Source organism: Equus przewalskii, chromosome 9 (genome assembly GCF_037783145.1).
Source record: "Equus przewalskii isolate Varuska chromosome 9, EquPr2, whole genome shotgun sequence".
Taxonomy (NCBI): Eukaryota; Metazoa; Chordata; class Mammalia; order Perissodactyla; family Equidae; genus Equus; species Equus przewalskii.
In genome coordinates this window covers 66,694,660-66,708,848 of record NC_091839.1, presented here as the reverse complement: position 1 = coordinate 66,708,848, position 14,189 = coordinate 66,694,660, and the positions used below count along the sequence as shown (strand labels likewise).

At 39.1% G+C, this 14,189-nt stretch overlaps 1 protein-coding gene across 17 annotated transcripts in view; it reads left to right on the top strand.

Moving 5' to 3' along the window:
* Positions 1 to 14,189, top strand: part of FAM184A (family with sequence similarity 184 member A) — a 135,172-nt gene that overhangs the window by 60,111 nt on the left and 60,872 nt on the right. For all 17 annotated transcript variants that reach the window (XR_011522644.1, XR_011522642.1, XR_011522648.1 and 14 more), the window contains exons 3-6: positions 703 to 838; positions 2,481 to 2,662; positions 4,933 to 5,130; positions 8,541 to 8,663. Coding sequence is in view for 9 of the 17 variants with exons in the window: in XM_070559345.1 (XP_070415446.1) it covers positions 703 to 838; positions 2,481 to 2,662; positions 4,933 to 5,130; positions 8,541 to 8,663 (639 nt within the window). In the remaining 8 variants the exon portion in view is untranslated. The remainder of the gene's footprint in view (positions 1 to 702; positions 839 to 2,480; positions 2,663 to 4,932; positions 5,131 to 8,540; positions 8,664 to 14,189) is intronic.

Below are 14,189 nucleotides of genomic sequence, written 5' to 3'. Positions count from 1 at the left end.
TAAGTGGTTTGGGAGGGTTAAAATATTGGGTTTTGGGTATAATTATGTTTTTTCCTTTCCCATCATTAGTAATGGGCTGTGCATCAGTTGACATCCAGACAATGAACAAAAAATTAATTGCTTTCAGGGGCCAGCTGGGTGGCACAGTGGTTAAGTTCCCAAATTCCTCTTTGGCAGCCCAGGGTTCACTGGTTTGGATCCCGAGTGCAGACCTATGCCTCGCTTGTTAGGCCATGCAGTGGCAGGCGTCGCACATATAAAATAGAGGAAGATGGGCACGGATGTTAGCTCAGGGCCAGTCTTCCTCAGCAAAAAGAGGAGGATTGGCAGCAGATGTTGGCTCAGGGCTAATCTTCCTCAAAAAAAAAAAATTTGATTGCTTTATAAACCTGCGAATTAAATAGGGGTATGGCACAAGTTTGAAAAAGAGTGCCTACAAGTTTTGTTTTATTGGCATAGAAAATTTCATAGCTGTGTTTTTAATATCTCTGCAGGATTTGAGTGGATTAGAGGTAGCCTTTCGTGATTGGGTCATGTGATTTATGAAGATAACATGTTATAAGTGTCAGCAAAACTGATTTGAAACTAAGTATATTGTTAAGTAACTTTTGAATCAGAGAAAGTTTGTGCTCATAGTTTAAAGGAATTATTTAGCTTAGCGTCATTCTTGCATATTAATAATGGCTATTTGATCTTTCTTAGGTTCTTCAAAAACAGCTTGATGATGCCAAAGAGGGAGAGATGGCCTTGTTAAGCAAGCACAAGGAAGTGGAGAGTGAGCTGGCAGCAGCCAGGGAGCGTTTACAGCAGCAGGCTTCAGACCTCGTCCTCAAAGCGAGTATGTCTGGCTCCAGTTCTGGGTGTATTCCTCAGTTAACACCAACACTGAACGTTAATTCAAAACAAAACTTCTCTTTTCGTCTCATGCTTTAAAATTATTTAGACTCTAATGGCAAAGAACGCCAGTGTCGATTAATCATAAGATAAGCAAATGATAACTTATTTTTAGGAACATAGTTTTATAGAAAAATTGAGTTAGCAGATATTATAGCACCAATAAATCATTCACTAAAAGAAAGACGAGGCACTCTTTCTAGACTTCGTTCTTTAAAGCCATTAAATTAGTGGAACTATATGTAAATTATAGCACCTCATTTCTTTTGGCTTGTTGATAAAGACCATTTTGCATTAAAAACTGAGTCACTGGGGCTGGCCCCATTGCCGTGGCCGAGTGGTTAAGTTCGCACACTCCGCTTCAGGCGGCCCAGTGTTTCATTGGTTCGAATCCTGGGCGCGGACATGGCACTGCTCATCAAACCACGCTGAGGCAGCGTCCCACATGCCACCACTAGAAGGACCCACAACGAAGAATATACAACTATGTACCGGGGGGCTTTGGGGAGAAAAAGGAAAAAAATAAAATCTTTAAAAAAAAAAAAAAAACTGGGTTACTCCTTCTGACGTGGCTGACCTGCTCCTTTCATAGCCCGCAGTAGAGGAAGTGGGTGACCCGTGTCAGTTCTACATTTTGCCTGAGTGCTTAGTGTGCCAGGTGTAGCCATTTGAGCTAGTTCTTTGAGGGTGTCATCTGATTTGTTTGGCTCACCAGTGAATCCCAGATTACCTGTCCCCTAAAACAGTAGTTTTTTTACTTTAGCGTGTATGAGAATCACCTGGAGGGCTTGTGCAGCCACGGATGCTGGCCCAGCCCCAGAGCTTCGGCTTCAGTAGGTCTAGGGCAGCTTCATGACCAACTAGAGTTCCCAGGCGCTGCTGGTGCCGCTGGTCAGGGGGCTCTGAGAGCCGCTGCCCTAACACACGCTTTCTGAGACCTTTTTCTCACATTCACTTTTCATCACTCTGTCTCTTCTCATCCTCCCTCCCCCTTTTTGCTGTTGTCATTTATTTTCTTATTTCATAACCTGCCGTCATCTGTCTCTTACCCCACCTTTGTTCTTTATCAGATCTCTTGTCTAAAATAAATTGTTTTGACCAAACAGCTCCCTGCCATCTTTACTCCCTGCATGCAGAATTCTTCCTCTTTATGTGAGAATTTGAAAAAGGAGAGATTAGAAATGAAAAAATTACTGACTTTCGCACCGTAGTATTAGTCAGTGTGTTCTCTCTTGCTTTGTTTTACACCCAAGACTTTTATCCACACCCTGAGGAGTTGCTTCCACTTCAACCTGTATAGCTTGGCATCTTTAAAAAAAAAAATGTGTAACGGTCCTGGGTTCAGGGAGCAACATCATTAAGGTGAAAATAGACTTCCTTCTGATTTAAATTATTCTACTTGGGTAAGAAGTATTTCCATGGTGAATGTTTCTGTTTCATACAGTGGGGAAACCAAAGAACTATTTGTACATGCGGACCATTTATTTTACTGAGGTATTAAGTACAATTGTGTCATAAAATATAAACTGTTTTAGACCACAATGCAACAAATTTTAAATTGAAGGGGTTTTCTTTTTGGGGAGTAGGTCATATTGGAATGCTTCAAGCAACTCAAATGACCCAGGAGGTTACAATTAAAGATCTAGAATCAGAAAAATCAAGGGCCAATGAGAGATTATCTCAGCTTGAAGAAGAAAGAGCTTTTTTGCAAAGCAAAACTCAGAGTCTGGATGAAGAGCAGAAGCAGCAGATTCTGGAACTGGAGAAGGTAAAAGGCAGTGGAGGACCCCTTCTCTGCCCCGACCAAGAAAGGAAAGGAACACAAGTTCAGTTTTCCTCTTTTTCAGATTTTCTTTAGAGTGTTTATTCCTGTTGCACAGTAATAGTCTATTTCTTAAGTCTAGTAATTTTTTGTTTTTATTTTCAGGAAAAAAGGTATAAAGCCAGACTATCTCATATTGTGTATATGTTCAAAATATTTTCAATAGCAATTTATGACGTAAAAATTTAAGACATTTCAACCTATCTCAAGCCAGAAACTGAATAAACTCTTATTTCAGTGGAATGCACATTTCTAGTTACTCATATTTGTTTTTCTATTGATAAATGTATTATTGCATATACACCTAGGACATTTCTATAAAGCTGAAGAAGATGACAAGCATCAAGCTCTGAAAATTCATACACCAACATACTGAATTTCTAGATTAAACAAATAAGACATATCATTTGTAGAATAATTGCTGAGTATTTATTCCAATTTTTCAGATATCTGCAATACTAAGTGGGAGTTTTGGACACTCTCTCTCCTTCCCTCAACAACCAAACTTGTTGAAAAATGTCTGTTCTCCTTGCCCCTTGCTCGCCTCCCATTCACTCCTTACCCAGGTGCGGTCTGGGTTCTCTTACCACCACTCCACGGGATCAGTGTTTGCCTCAGCCTCCAGTGGCATCCTGGTTGCTGAACTTGGTGGATCTTGTCTCCCTGTGGTACTTACTCCTCTCTGATTTACAACATCTCTCTTTTGGTATTTCAGTTCTCTCGTGTTTTCCTCCTGTCTCCCTGGCCTTGCAGTCTTGTTTGTGAGCTTCTCTCCTCCGTCTGTTCCCTCACCATTGATGTTCCCCAGCATTTTCATCTCGTTCCACACGCTCATCCGTTCCAGTAACATCACCTGTCACTTATTCAGTGATAGCTCCCAAATCTGCCGGTCTAGGCCAAATCTTTTCCCTGTACTTGAGTCCTTTGTGTCTAACTCCCAGTAGATACCTCATTCTCACAAACGTGTCTAATCAGCATGACTAGAACTTTCTCCCCCCAAAAGCACTGTATTTCCTTTACTCCTTTTTTCAACCAATAGCACTACAGTCTGTCTAGTTTGGTAAATCGGAAGCCTGGGAGTCATTCTTGGTTTCTGTTTCCTTAACCCCCTTGTCTCTTACAAAGTCCTATCGGTTTTCTACTCCCTTCATATATTTGTATTCCATCCTCTCTTCTTCATAGCCATTCTTGGATCCTAGGTTTAGGCACCTGTCATTTCGTGCCTGGATTATAGTCACAACTTCATAACTGCTCTCCCTGCCTTCAGTCAACTCTCTGGCCTACTGCCAAGATGATTGTTTTTAAAAATGTTTCATTTACTTAAATTTCAATGATTTCTCATTCTCATCAGGATAAAATCCAGAGTCCTTACCATAAAAGACCCCTTCTCATCATTTGACTCCTGCCTACTTCTGAGCCTCGCCCCTCACCACTCCCAGCCTTGTATCTTGTGTTCTATCCACACTGCTTAGCTGCATGGACTTCCTGTCTGCCTAAACTTCGCTGTCTGGTTAACTACCTCTCATCTTTCAAAATGCTGGAAATAGTTATGAGTGCGGCTTTTGACATCAGATGTAGGTTTGAAATGTTCTCATCCCTCATTTACTGATGGGCTTGTGAGAATTAAATGAGAGAATGTGTCATCAGCAGCAGCTCAGATATTTTCTCTTCTGGAAAGCCTTCCCTGATCTCTCTCCCCGCCTCTTTTACACACACACCCCCCACACATCCTTTCTCACCCACTCCAGGTTAGGCTCATTTCCTGTATGCACTCCTTTCATAGAACTTATAAAATTATATTGCCACTCTCTTTTGAGTTGTTTTCATCATTAGACTGTGTATATTTAAAAAGCTTTTAATTGGCACACAGTAAAATGGTATGGAGTCCTACCATTTGCGGGGTAAACTGGTCGGCCATTTTGTGTGCCCCTTTGACGTCCAGAAGGCCATTCTCCCTTAAGCTCACAGATGTGCTAACTCATACTTGGTTCTATCTTAATCATAATCTGTTTTATCACCTGCTTTAAGATTACGCACTTTGCCTTTGCCACCCTGTCATTTTCTGAGAACACCAATGGTGTATTCTCATGTTCCGTAGTCTAAATTCTATAGCACTCAGTTCATTCGAGTTTATGTATTTACTGCGGATTCAAAATACTAATAGCAGTAATGAAAAAAGCAGGTGCCATTATTGACCTTTATTTGTTTTAATTCAGAAAGTAAATGAAGCAAAGAAAGCTCAGCAAGAATATTATGAGATGGAGCTAAAAAACCTGCAAAATCGATTGGAAGGGGAGTTGGCTCAATTAAACGAGGCCCATTCTAAGACTTTGGAAGAATTAGCTTGGAAGCACCATATGGCGATTGAGGCTGTCCACAGTAATGCAATTAAGGATAAGAAAAAACTGCAAATGGTGAGTAAAAATTCAGCTTAGCATCGCATTGTACGTTGGTGGGGTTTCTGTAATGATCCAGCACGACCTATATTGTGGAGTAATGAGTTGCTTCATTTCCGTGACTGTTGTCTTGTAATCACCTTAGATCATGGTTCAAAGAGTAACATACATAAAAGTTTTTGATATGGGATGTAGTTTATTAAATGATACCAGGCGTTTCTCCTTTGTATAAGCCATACTGGAAACAATCCCTTGATCTCAAGTGGCCTCCTGTGAGACAACAACATGGGTGTGCTCCTCAGGAGGCCTCGCTAGGGGAAGCACTCATCCTCCTGTGGACAGTTTCCTTCCCAGGGAAAATGATTTTTGATTTGTTTTGTTTTTCTCCCTCAACTAGGTAATCAGCTTGCTAATAGTAATACATGACAGACAGTACTGCATAGTAGAAAAAGCAAAGTATCTGACAGATCTGGGCCCTACCCTGAGCTCTTTGCTTACTAGCTGCTGAATCTTAGGCCCCCAAAAGCTATGCCTCAGGCTCCGCTCCTGACGATGAAGATGGGATCCATCTTGTAAAGTTCCTTTGAGGGTTAGGTGAGATGAAGTGTTGAGAACCCAGACATGTCCTAGCGTATAGTGATAAATAATTGTTAGCTGTTAGTATTTCTTACTGTGCATCAGACACTGCAGTGATGTTTTACATTTATTTTTTCGTTTAATCCTGACAACACAGCTATTGGTTCGATTGTTAGACCCATTTTACTTAAGGGGAGCTAGAGACAAGGAGAAGTTAAACACTTGTGCACGCACATGCAACTAGTAAGAATCAGTCAGGCCTTGAACTCAGGTCTCAGATTATCACACCTCAAGGTGTTTGACCACCACATCCTGTAGGCATGTATTAATGATGGTTGTTCTTTGTTTATTATATAATAGCACTCTACAGCTTACTAAGAACTTTCTTATAAATTCCTTGTTACCTAAGACTTGGTGATTAAGGTCATTTTTATTCTATAGATGGTGAAATAGGTTTAATAAACCTAAAGGATTTACTCAGAGCCACAAACCTAGTAGATAGAAGAGTTAGGATGTGAATTGAGATCTTCCGCCTCTGTGTCCCTTCTTTTTGTGATACAACTAGTTGGAAAAAATATTCAGTACCTAAACTTACTTAATTAAAAATTCAAATAAAATTTGCTGTGAGAATGTTATTTCTATCTAAACTTACTATTGTATGTTTACGTACCCAGAGACAGAACTTAATGGCATGTTATTTCTCAAAATTGTGGTTGTCATTTTTTCTGTGCCTGCTCAGTATTCCATGACCAGTTTGTACAGCTTTAATTACACGTGGCATGTGCTTACACCAACTCTAGATGTGTGTACCAAGTGTTCCAGGTCTTATAGTAAAGTATTTCATAGTAGCTGCTTCAGTAATTTCTTCTGTAACAATTTTTTGCTATTTATCATTTCTACATCCCTTTTTCACCTTAGCCTTCCCCTCTCTTATTGGAATATTTAAATTGCAGATGTCCTGCCTTCTGCCTCTCTTTATTCCCCTATATAAAGCTCTAAGTGCTAGAATCAAGGCATCTTTCATCAATACAATTTTTGCCTCATTCCTTCCCTCCTAATCATCCCCTGACCCACTAAATTTCAGTTCTGAGCCACCTAAAGATCTGCTTTAAGCCACTTTCATTTCTTACAATCTTTCTTTGAAACATGGTTGCCATATGACAGATGACATGAATTTCCTGTATGTGAACATAGTCAGAACCTCTTATCTGCACCCTCCTCTTCTCTCAGAGTTACTTGTTTATCACTTGTTGCATCATTCCTTCTTGTCTGGCTATGTCTGAGCCCAGGCTAAAACCAGCCTCTTTCCAGAATAGTCTTTCTCAATGTCAAATTCATTAACATTTAGCTAAAGGTGACTTTTCCATTCCTTATTCCTTAGTTATCAAAACGGGTTATATTTTCCTTCGTAACTCTAGTTCACTCACCCCATTTGAAAGTGGATACACAGAGAATCCATGCAGAAAAGAGGTAACATAGCAGGTCTGAAACCGCCATCCTTAGAAAGGGCTGGTGCGAGGTCGGCCCGTGGCTGGTACCTGGCAAGTTGAATTTCAGGAGGGGTCCCACCATTCCATGATAAAAATGACTCACTGTGCCTAAACTGTTTATGCAAACAATATGGTTTATGCTAAACATCTGCTTTCCTTCTTCGAGTCTGGAATTTTCGTAAATGCTGGTCAGGGGATACCTGCATGACCAGCCCCCAGTAAAAAATCTGCGCACTGTCTCTCATGAGCTTTCCTAGTAGACAGCATTTCACATGTGTTGTCAGAGCTTGCTGGAGAGTCCTGTGTGAAAGGACTCTTGGGAGCCCGTGCCTGGTTTCCTATAGACTTGGCCCCATGCGCCTTTTCCCTTGGCTGATTGTGCTGATTATGTGGCTGTAATAAGTCATCACTGTGAGAACAACTGTATGCTCAGTCCTTGAGTCATCCCAGAAAATCGTCATACCTGGAGTTTGGCTTGGGGACTCCCAACACAGAACCCTGTATATTACTCTTCTCACCTTACACTATAGAAGATTGAATTACTTGTAGCATGCCATGCTCTTTTGTACCTCCATGTTTTTTGCACATGCTTTTTCTTCTGCCTAGAATGTTGTATTTCCCTCTAGCTTCACCATCTATTCTTACTGGTGTTCCCCTTCAAACTGTACCCAGGAATTGCTTTCTCCGTGAAGGTTTACCTACCAAGCTACAACTTACCAGCTCCTCATCCATCAACTCCTGTACTCCCCATGTATGTCTAATTTTCATCACATGTTCTTTAATTGCTTGATACCCTGAGGTTATTAAGGGCAGGCACCATGTCTTATTGCCCTTGTATCCCAAGTATTAAGTAGCATACCTGGCAAATAGTAGGTGTACAGTAAGTATCAATTTTACTGGTATTGCTCTTTAGATCCCTTAATTTTGTACTTGTTAATTCTTGACTACATTCCAGTGCTAGACCACTGAGTTCCAGAAGTTTACCAGATTTTGTTTTTTTATGTAAATATAAAAGAATTCTGAATTCAAGAAATGGTTAGAATTTTTTCTGCCTCACCAACTTATCATTTGTATCACACATTTCTGTTTTTTGACTACAGCTTGATCTAGACCAGTCAGATATTCTCACTACTTAAAGAAATTTATCCACTACATCATAAGTGATTCAGAATGGTAGAATCTCAGCCCCTAGGATTAATAAGATTTGTCGTTAACTCTGATATTATGATATTATTAATTAAGGATAAGGCTAATTTGAAGAGCAAAGTGTCAAAATATAAAACAGAATAGTCTTTTTCTTGGAGGCTTCAAAGTATACAGTATTTGCAATTTTGTTAATTTTTTAAAATTTCTTTTCCTAAGGAATTGGAGGAGCAATATAAAAAGGAGAAGCTAAGCCTGGAAGAGGATAAAAATCAGCTTCAACAAGAGCTAGAAAACCTGAAGGAAGAGCTGGAAGACAAGCTGAATACAGCCAATCAAGAGGCAAGAATTCTTTAAGCCTGTCACCTGTGTTACGTCTTAATGATACTGTCTTTTTGGTAACCTTGTATAAGTAGGTGAGCCTCAGAGAAGGTAACATATTCAGAGTAAAAATCATCAAAAAACTTTCACTGATGCTGAATTTTTCATAGTACGTTTGTTATATCTCACCAGGTAAACATTTGCTAGCAAAAACATCAGACCATGGTGCTTTTGTGGGGAAAAGCAAAACAAAGGAGAACATCACCATACAGGAAAGGAAACGAAAGAGGTTCTCTGTCCTTTTGCAAAACATTGATTTAGTATTCTCTCCGCTGCGTCTCCATTTAAAAAAGAGAGACTGTACAAGTCCTAGATAGTGACATCTAAAATAATTTTTAAATTCCATATGAAAATAGTATTGTTTAGCCTGGAAAAGAAAAGACTAAGAATAGAATATAATAAAAATGTTATAAATCAAAGAGTTGTGAATAAAATAAAAGCAAAGACAATTTAAAAGCCATAATATTGTTTGTTCCATCCCTGTCCGTCTTTTGTCCTGGTTCAGCTTTGTTCTAGCACAGCCTCCTCACTGTCCTCTTTTCCGTTCCAGTTCACCCTTCATGTGATTTGTAGAGTGATCTTCCTAAATCAGGTTCTTGTCTTGACACTTGTCATCTTGTGAGCTGTTCCCACCTGCTAGCGTCACCTTCCCCAGCAGTCTCTAAGTCCTGCTTTCTCGTAGCTCTGCGGTTCACAGAAACCACACCAGAACACGTGAGTGCCCCTGGGCCGGCTCACCATTTGCACTCAGGATTAAACATTTATCCAGAGAAGGTACCAAGCACTACATTTGGAAATGAGAGAGAATTGAGTTTGTTATTGGTATTAGCTCAGCCTCTCTTCTACCCCTGGCTTCACATTTGCATACCTCTCTTGGCAGAACACGGTGCTTGTAGTTATGGTGTCCCACTCTCATTAGAAGACAGTTTAGTGACCATCTGTGTTTCTCATCCAGGTCCCCCAGGGTTCTACTTTCAGTTCCAGGTGGTTTAAGTATTTCTCCAACCTATATGCTGTAATCTCACTGAGAAGAATTCTAATAAATATGTCATTGATTTTCCTTCTGGATACATTCTCAGTTATGTTTTAGCACCCTGGCACTGTTTTGGTGCCGCGTTAGAATGGCTCCCCAAGAATCTGCCCGGCTCATCCCTCTGTACACACCTGCCTGCCCTTCAGCCTGCGACATCTTTTTCCCCGTCCTGCTTTCTGGCTGGGATCACCAGAGATAACAAGCATTCCTGTTTTGTCTCCTGCTCTTAAAGTGAAGATGTCAACATATCTCAGTTAATTATGATGCTTCTGTAAAGTTTTGTTTTGTCAGTGCTCTTTATCAGGTTTAGGAAATTCTCTTATAATTCTAGTTTCCTAATTTAAAAAAATCACAAATTGATGTTAATTTTTCTATGCCTATTGAGATCATACTTTTTTTTCTTTAATTTTTTGATGTACCTTATATTAATCAATTTTCTAATACTAAATCAACCTTGGATTTCTAGAGTAAGTCCTACTTAGTCATGATAGGTTATACATATATATCTTTTTTATATAATACTAGATTCAGTTTTCTGATATTTTTATTTTTAATAAAATTTTAGGATTTTTGATCCTAGCTTTGAGTAAGATTGCTTTGTACTTTTTTTTCTTACCATCCTCTACTGTTTTGGAACCATGGTTATACTAGCCTCATGAAATGAAACAGGACTTATTTCCTTTTCTGTTCTCTGGAAGAGTTGTGAGAAAATGGAGTGCTTTTTCAGTCTTAACTGCATCGTGGTTAGAAGTGGAGGTTTGCATGAAAACAGTTTTTGAAACTTGTTAAGGCTGGTGTTGTGACCCAGCACATGGAAGAAATGTAACGTTCTGGGTGCATCCAGTTGTTTAATGCAATGTAGTCTGTATGCTGGTCCATGAAATCAACATTTTAAGCTGTTTTCTTCAAATATTCTGTATTCTCTTTGACTTTTGTCTTCTTGATCTATCAGTTACTAAAAACTGATACTCTGATAGTGAGTTGCTTATTTCTTCTTATATTCTGTCAGTTTTATTTGGAGGCTTTGTGATGTGCTTACAGATATAAAACTGGTTTAGCTACATAATGAGTCATACTTTTTGGCTTAGTCTGTGTTGTTTGACATTGTACATCCAGCTTTCTTTAGTTTGATATGACTGATAGGGCTTTTTCCATCCACTGACTTTCCGTTTCCTACATCTTTATGTTAATGTCTGCCTCTTGCCAACCACATATAGCTGCTTTTAAAAATATCTAATGTAAACTTTGTGTCTTTTAAATAGAGAATTTATTTTATTTACATTTATTGGCTGGAAAGTAGATATATCTATGGAAAAACAGGAGGAAAGAATTAGAGAGTACTTCATAAAGACTGAAAATGATTGTTTTAGAAAAAATTAAAGAACATACTATCTTTCTAAGTTGATGGATGTTGATACCCTTAGAGGTGATATAGCCTAAAAATATAAATATGTCAACTGTAGATTTAGATGATAAATTCGTGAATGCCAGAATCATAATAGGATATTAAGGGAAGCTCATGAGTCTGAAATCTTAGGTGGAGAATATCCCTGTTATTCTATGAGATGTTATTTGGGCTACCCTTCAAAGATAAAATACTAGGCTGAATGGTCAATATATCTGACTGTTATGGTCTTTTTAGAAGTTCTTGTAACATTTAAGTTGTACGTTTTCTTCTGGACATAAGCTTTTTAGGTATATATATAGTTTAGTATTTTGTTAAAATGAAAATCATTTGGATTTGTTTATTATAAAATGTTATATCACAGTTTATATACTGCCTGACACATGGTAGGAGATCAGTAAATATTTGTGAACAAAATATTTGTTGAATGATTAAAACTCATCATTGAAAACTAAATCAGCTTTCTATAAATAAGAGTGTTAGTTTTCTATTGCTGTGTAACAAATTACCACAAAACTGAGTGACTTAAAACAACCCATAATGGCACCGGCCTGGTGGTGTAGTGGCTACATTTGCGTGTTCTGCTTCAGTGGCCCAGGGTTTGCTGGTTCAGATCCTGGGTGTGGACCTAGCACTGCTTGTCGAGCCATGCTGTGGCAGCATCCCACATAAAATAAAATAGAGGAAGATTGGCACAGATCTTAGCTCAGGGCCAATCTTCCTCACACACACACACAAACACCCATGTTTATTATATCACAGTTTTGTGGATCAGGAGTCAAAGTATGGGTCCTCTGCTCAGGATCTCACAAGGCTGAAATCAAGGTGACAGCCCAGACATCACGACATCTCTACAATTCTATGTGTGCTGCAGGATCTTCTTTCAAGCTTACTAGTTCTTGTCAGAGTTCATTTCCTTGTGACTAAGGTCCTCATTTTTTTTGCTAACTGTTGGCCAGAAACTTCTCTCAACTCCTAGAGCCCCACCCGGCCAATCTCTGCTACGTGGCTACATCCTCTCATAACATAGCAGTTTACTCGTCCAAGGCTCACAGGCAAACCTCTGCAGCTTTGAATTTTTCTGACTTCTGTTAAGGACTTATCTGATTAGGTCAAGCCCACCCAGAATAGTCTGCCTTTTGATTACATTAAAGTCAACTACTCAAGGATCTGCAAGATCCATTTTGCTAAATAATGTAACACAATCATTGGAGTGCTATCCCGTCATATTCATGGGTTCCAGGGAAAGCGAGAGTCAAACAGGGGTTATCTTAGAATTCTGCCTGCTACAACAAGCAAATAACTCACTTCTCTGGCTCTTGTAGTGGGTGCACAGTGATTGAGTTTCTAAACTCTATTCTGGGATATCTATATGTCATTCAGAGTCACTGATTAGTGGGTGCTGAAACCTCTGAGTATTGCTCTTTATGAACTTAAGCAATTAAAAAAACTAAGAACATGAAAAAGGTTTTCAAAATTCCAGATTTTCTAATGGAATTTAATATATATATGTGCATTTTAATGTAGTTATAATCTGTATTCACAAAAGCTTTGTGTACTTGATTTACAAAACTTCATTCCATATAAATATTTTCATGTATTAACTTTGTCTACATATTAGTCATTTAAAACATTCATATAGTATTCCATCATGTATCTTTACCATAGTTGCTTAAACATTTTCTTTGTTGAAGATTTAATGTTTTAATATTTTTTATTATAAATGGTGATAATTTTAAGGAGTTGCCCCCTCTTGTTTGAGGGGAGCGGGTTGTCATTCAAAGGCCATTGCCACAGCAGCAAGATGGGGTTTTCCTAAGGCCAGGTATGTGTACTGGTCAGTGACCACCAAGGCATCTTTCAGCCACGGGCCCGAGACCCTCAGGAGCCCTGGGGATTAGTGAGGTCTTCTCTCAACTCTGCTCATCAGGGCCTTATTTTTACTGGCAAGAGGATAAAGTCTCAGGTCTATAAATACTTTTGTTCATTAAAATTTTTTTTTTTTGTCTAGCTCTTGCCCTACATGAAATTATGGGCCAAAGAATAGGAACAATTTTGTAGTTCTCATTACTTTTTACTAGATTGGTCCCCAGAAAAATTGGAACTAGAGTCCAGTAGCATCAGTAATATTTGCATATTTTTATGATTTAGGAAACATTTGTGGCCTGCATGATACCTTCTAGGTGGTAGGGACACTTTGACAAATGTCAGGGAACTCTTTCAAGTGGCTGCTATGATTGGGTGATAAATACAATATATTTTTAGAGTCCAGAGGAGGGAGTGATTCTCTGACCATAGAGTTCATAAAAGCTCTGGAGAATGTGATATTGGAGAATTTAAAAACGTGACGTGGGAGACTGTCTTTGAAAAAATTTGCCGGATATAGGAATGACGGAAGACAGTATAGGTATGAAGAACCATGTAAATACAGTTATAATGTAAGACAGTGGGAGTTATAATGTCTCAGTGAACCATAGAAAGTTTTGTTTCACTACACTGGAGTCTCTCACCCTCAGCACTATTGACAGTTTTGGGCCAAATAATCGTTTAAGATGTGTAGTAGTATCTCTGGCCTATACACACTGGATACTAGTAGCTTATACCATCCCTCCCCCTCCAGTTGTAACAAGCAGAAATGTCTCCAGACACTGCCTGGGGGCAAAATCGACCCTGGTTGAGAACTAGGGCACTTGACCCAGGATACCATTGGGGCTTCTCAAAAGATAGGGTAGAAAGGAAAGTTGCAGTTAAATTGTGAGGAACTCTAGTGCCATGATAAAGACGTTAGAGTTTATCCTGATGATAGAGTAATAGCAACAGAACAGCAACTACCATACTATCGGATGATCTTAGAGAAAGAATTCTGGTGGCAGTAGGAGGATGAATTGTGTGGGGAGGGGACAGGTGATCAGAGTTGGATAGATGAGTTAAGATACTGTTACATTAGTCCAGGCAAGAGATGATTAGCATTCTGACTAGGAAAGTAAAACAGGGAGTGAAGATTATTCAAAGATAAAATTTATAGGACTTGGTATGGTGAATAGTGGAA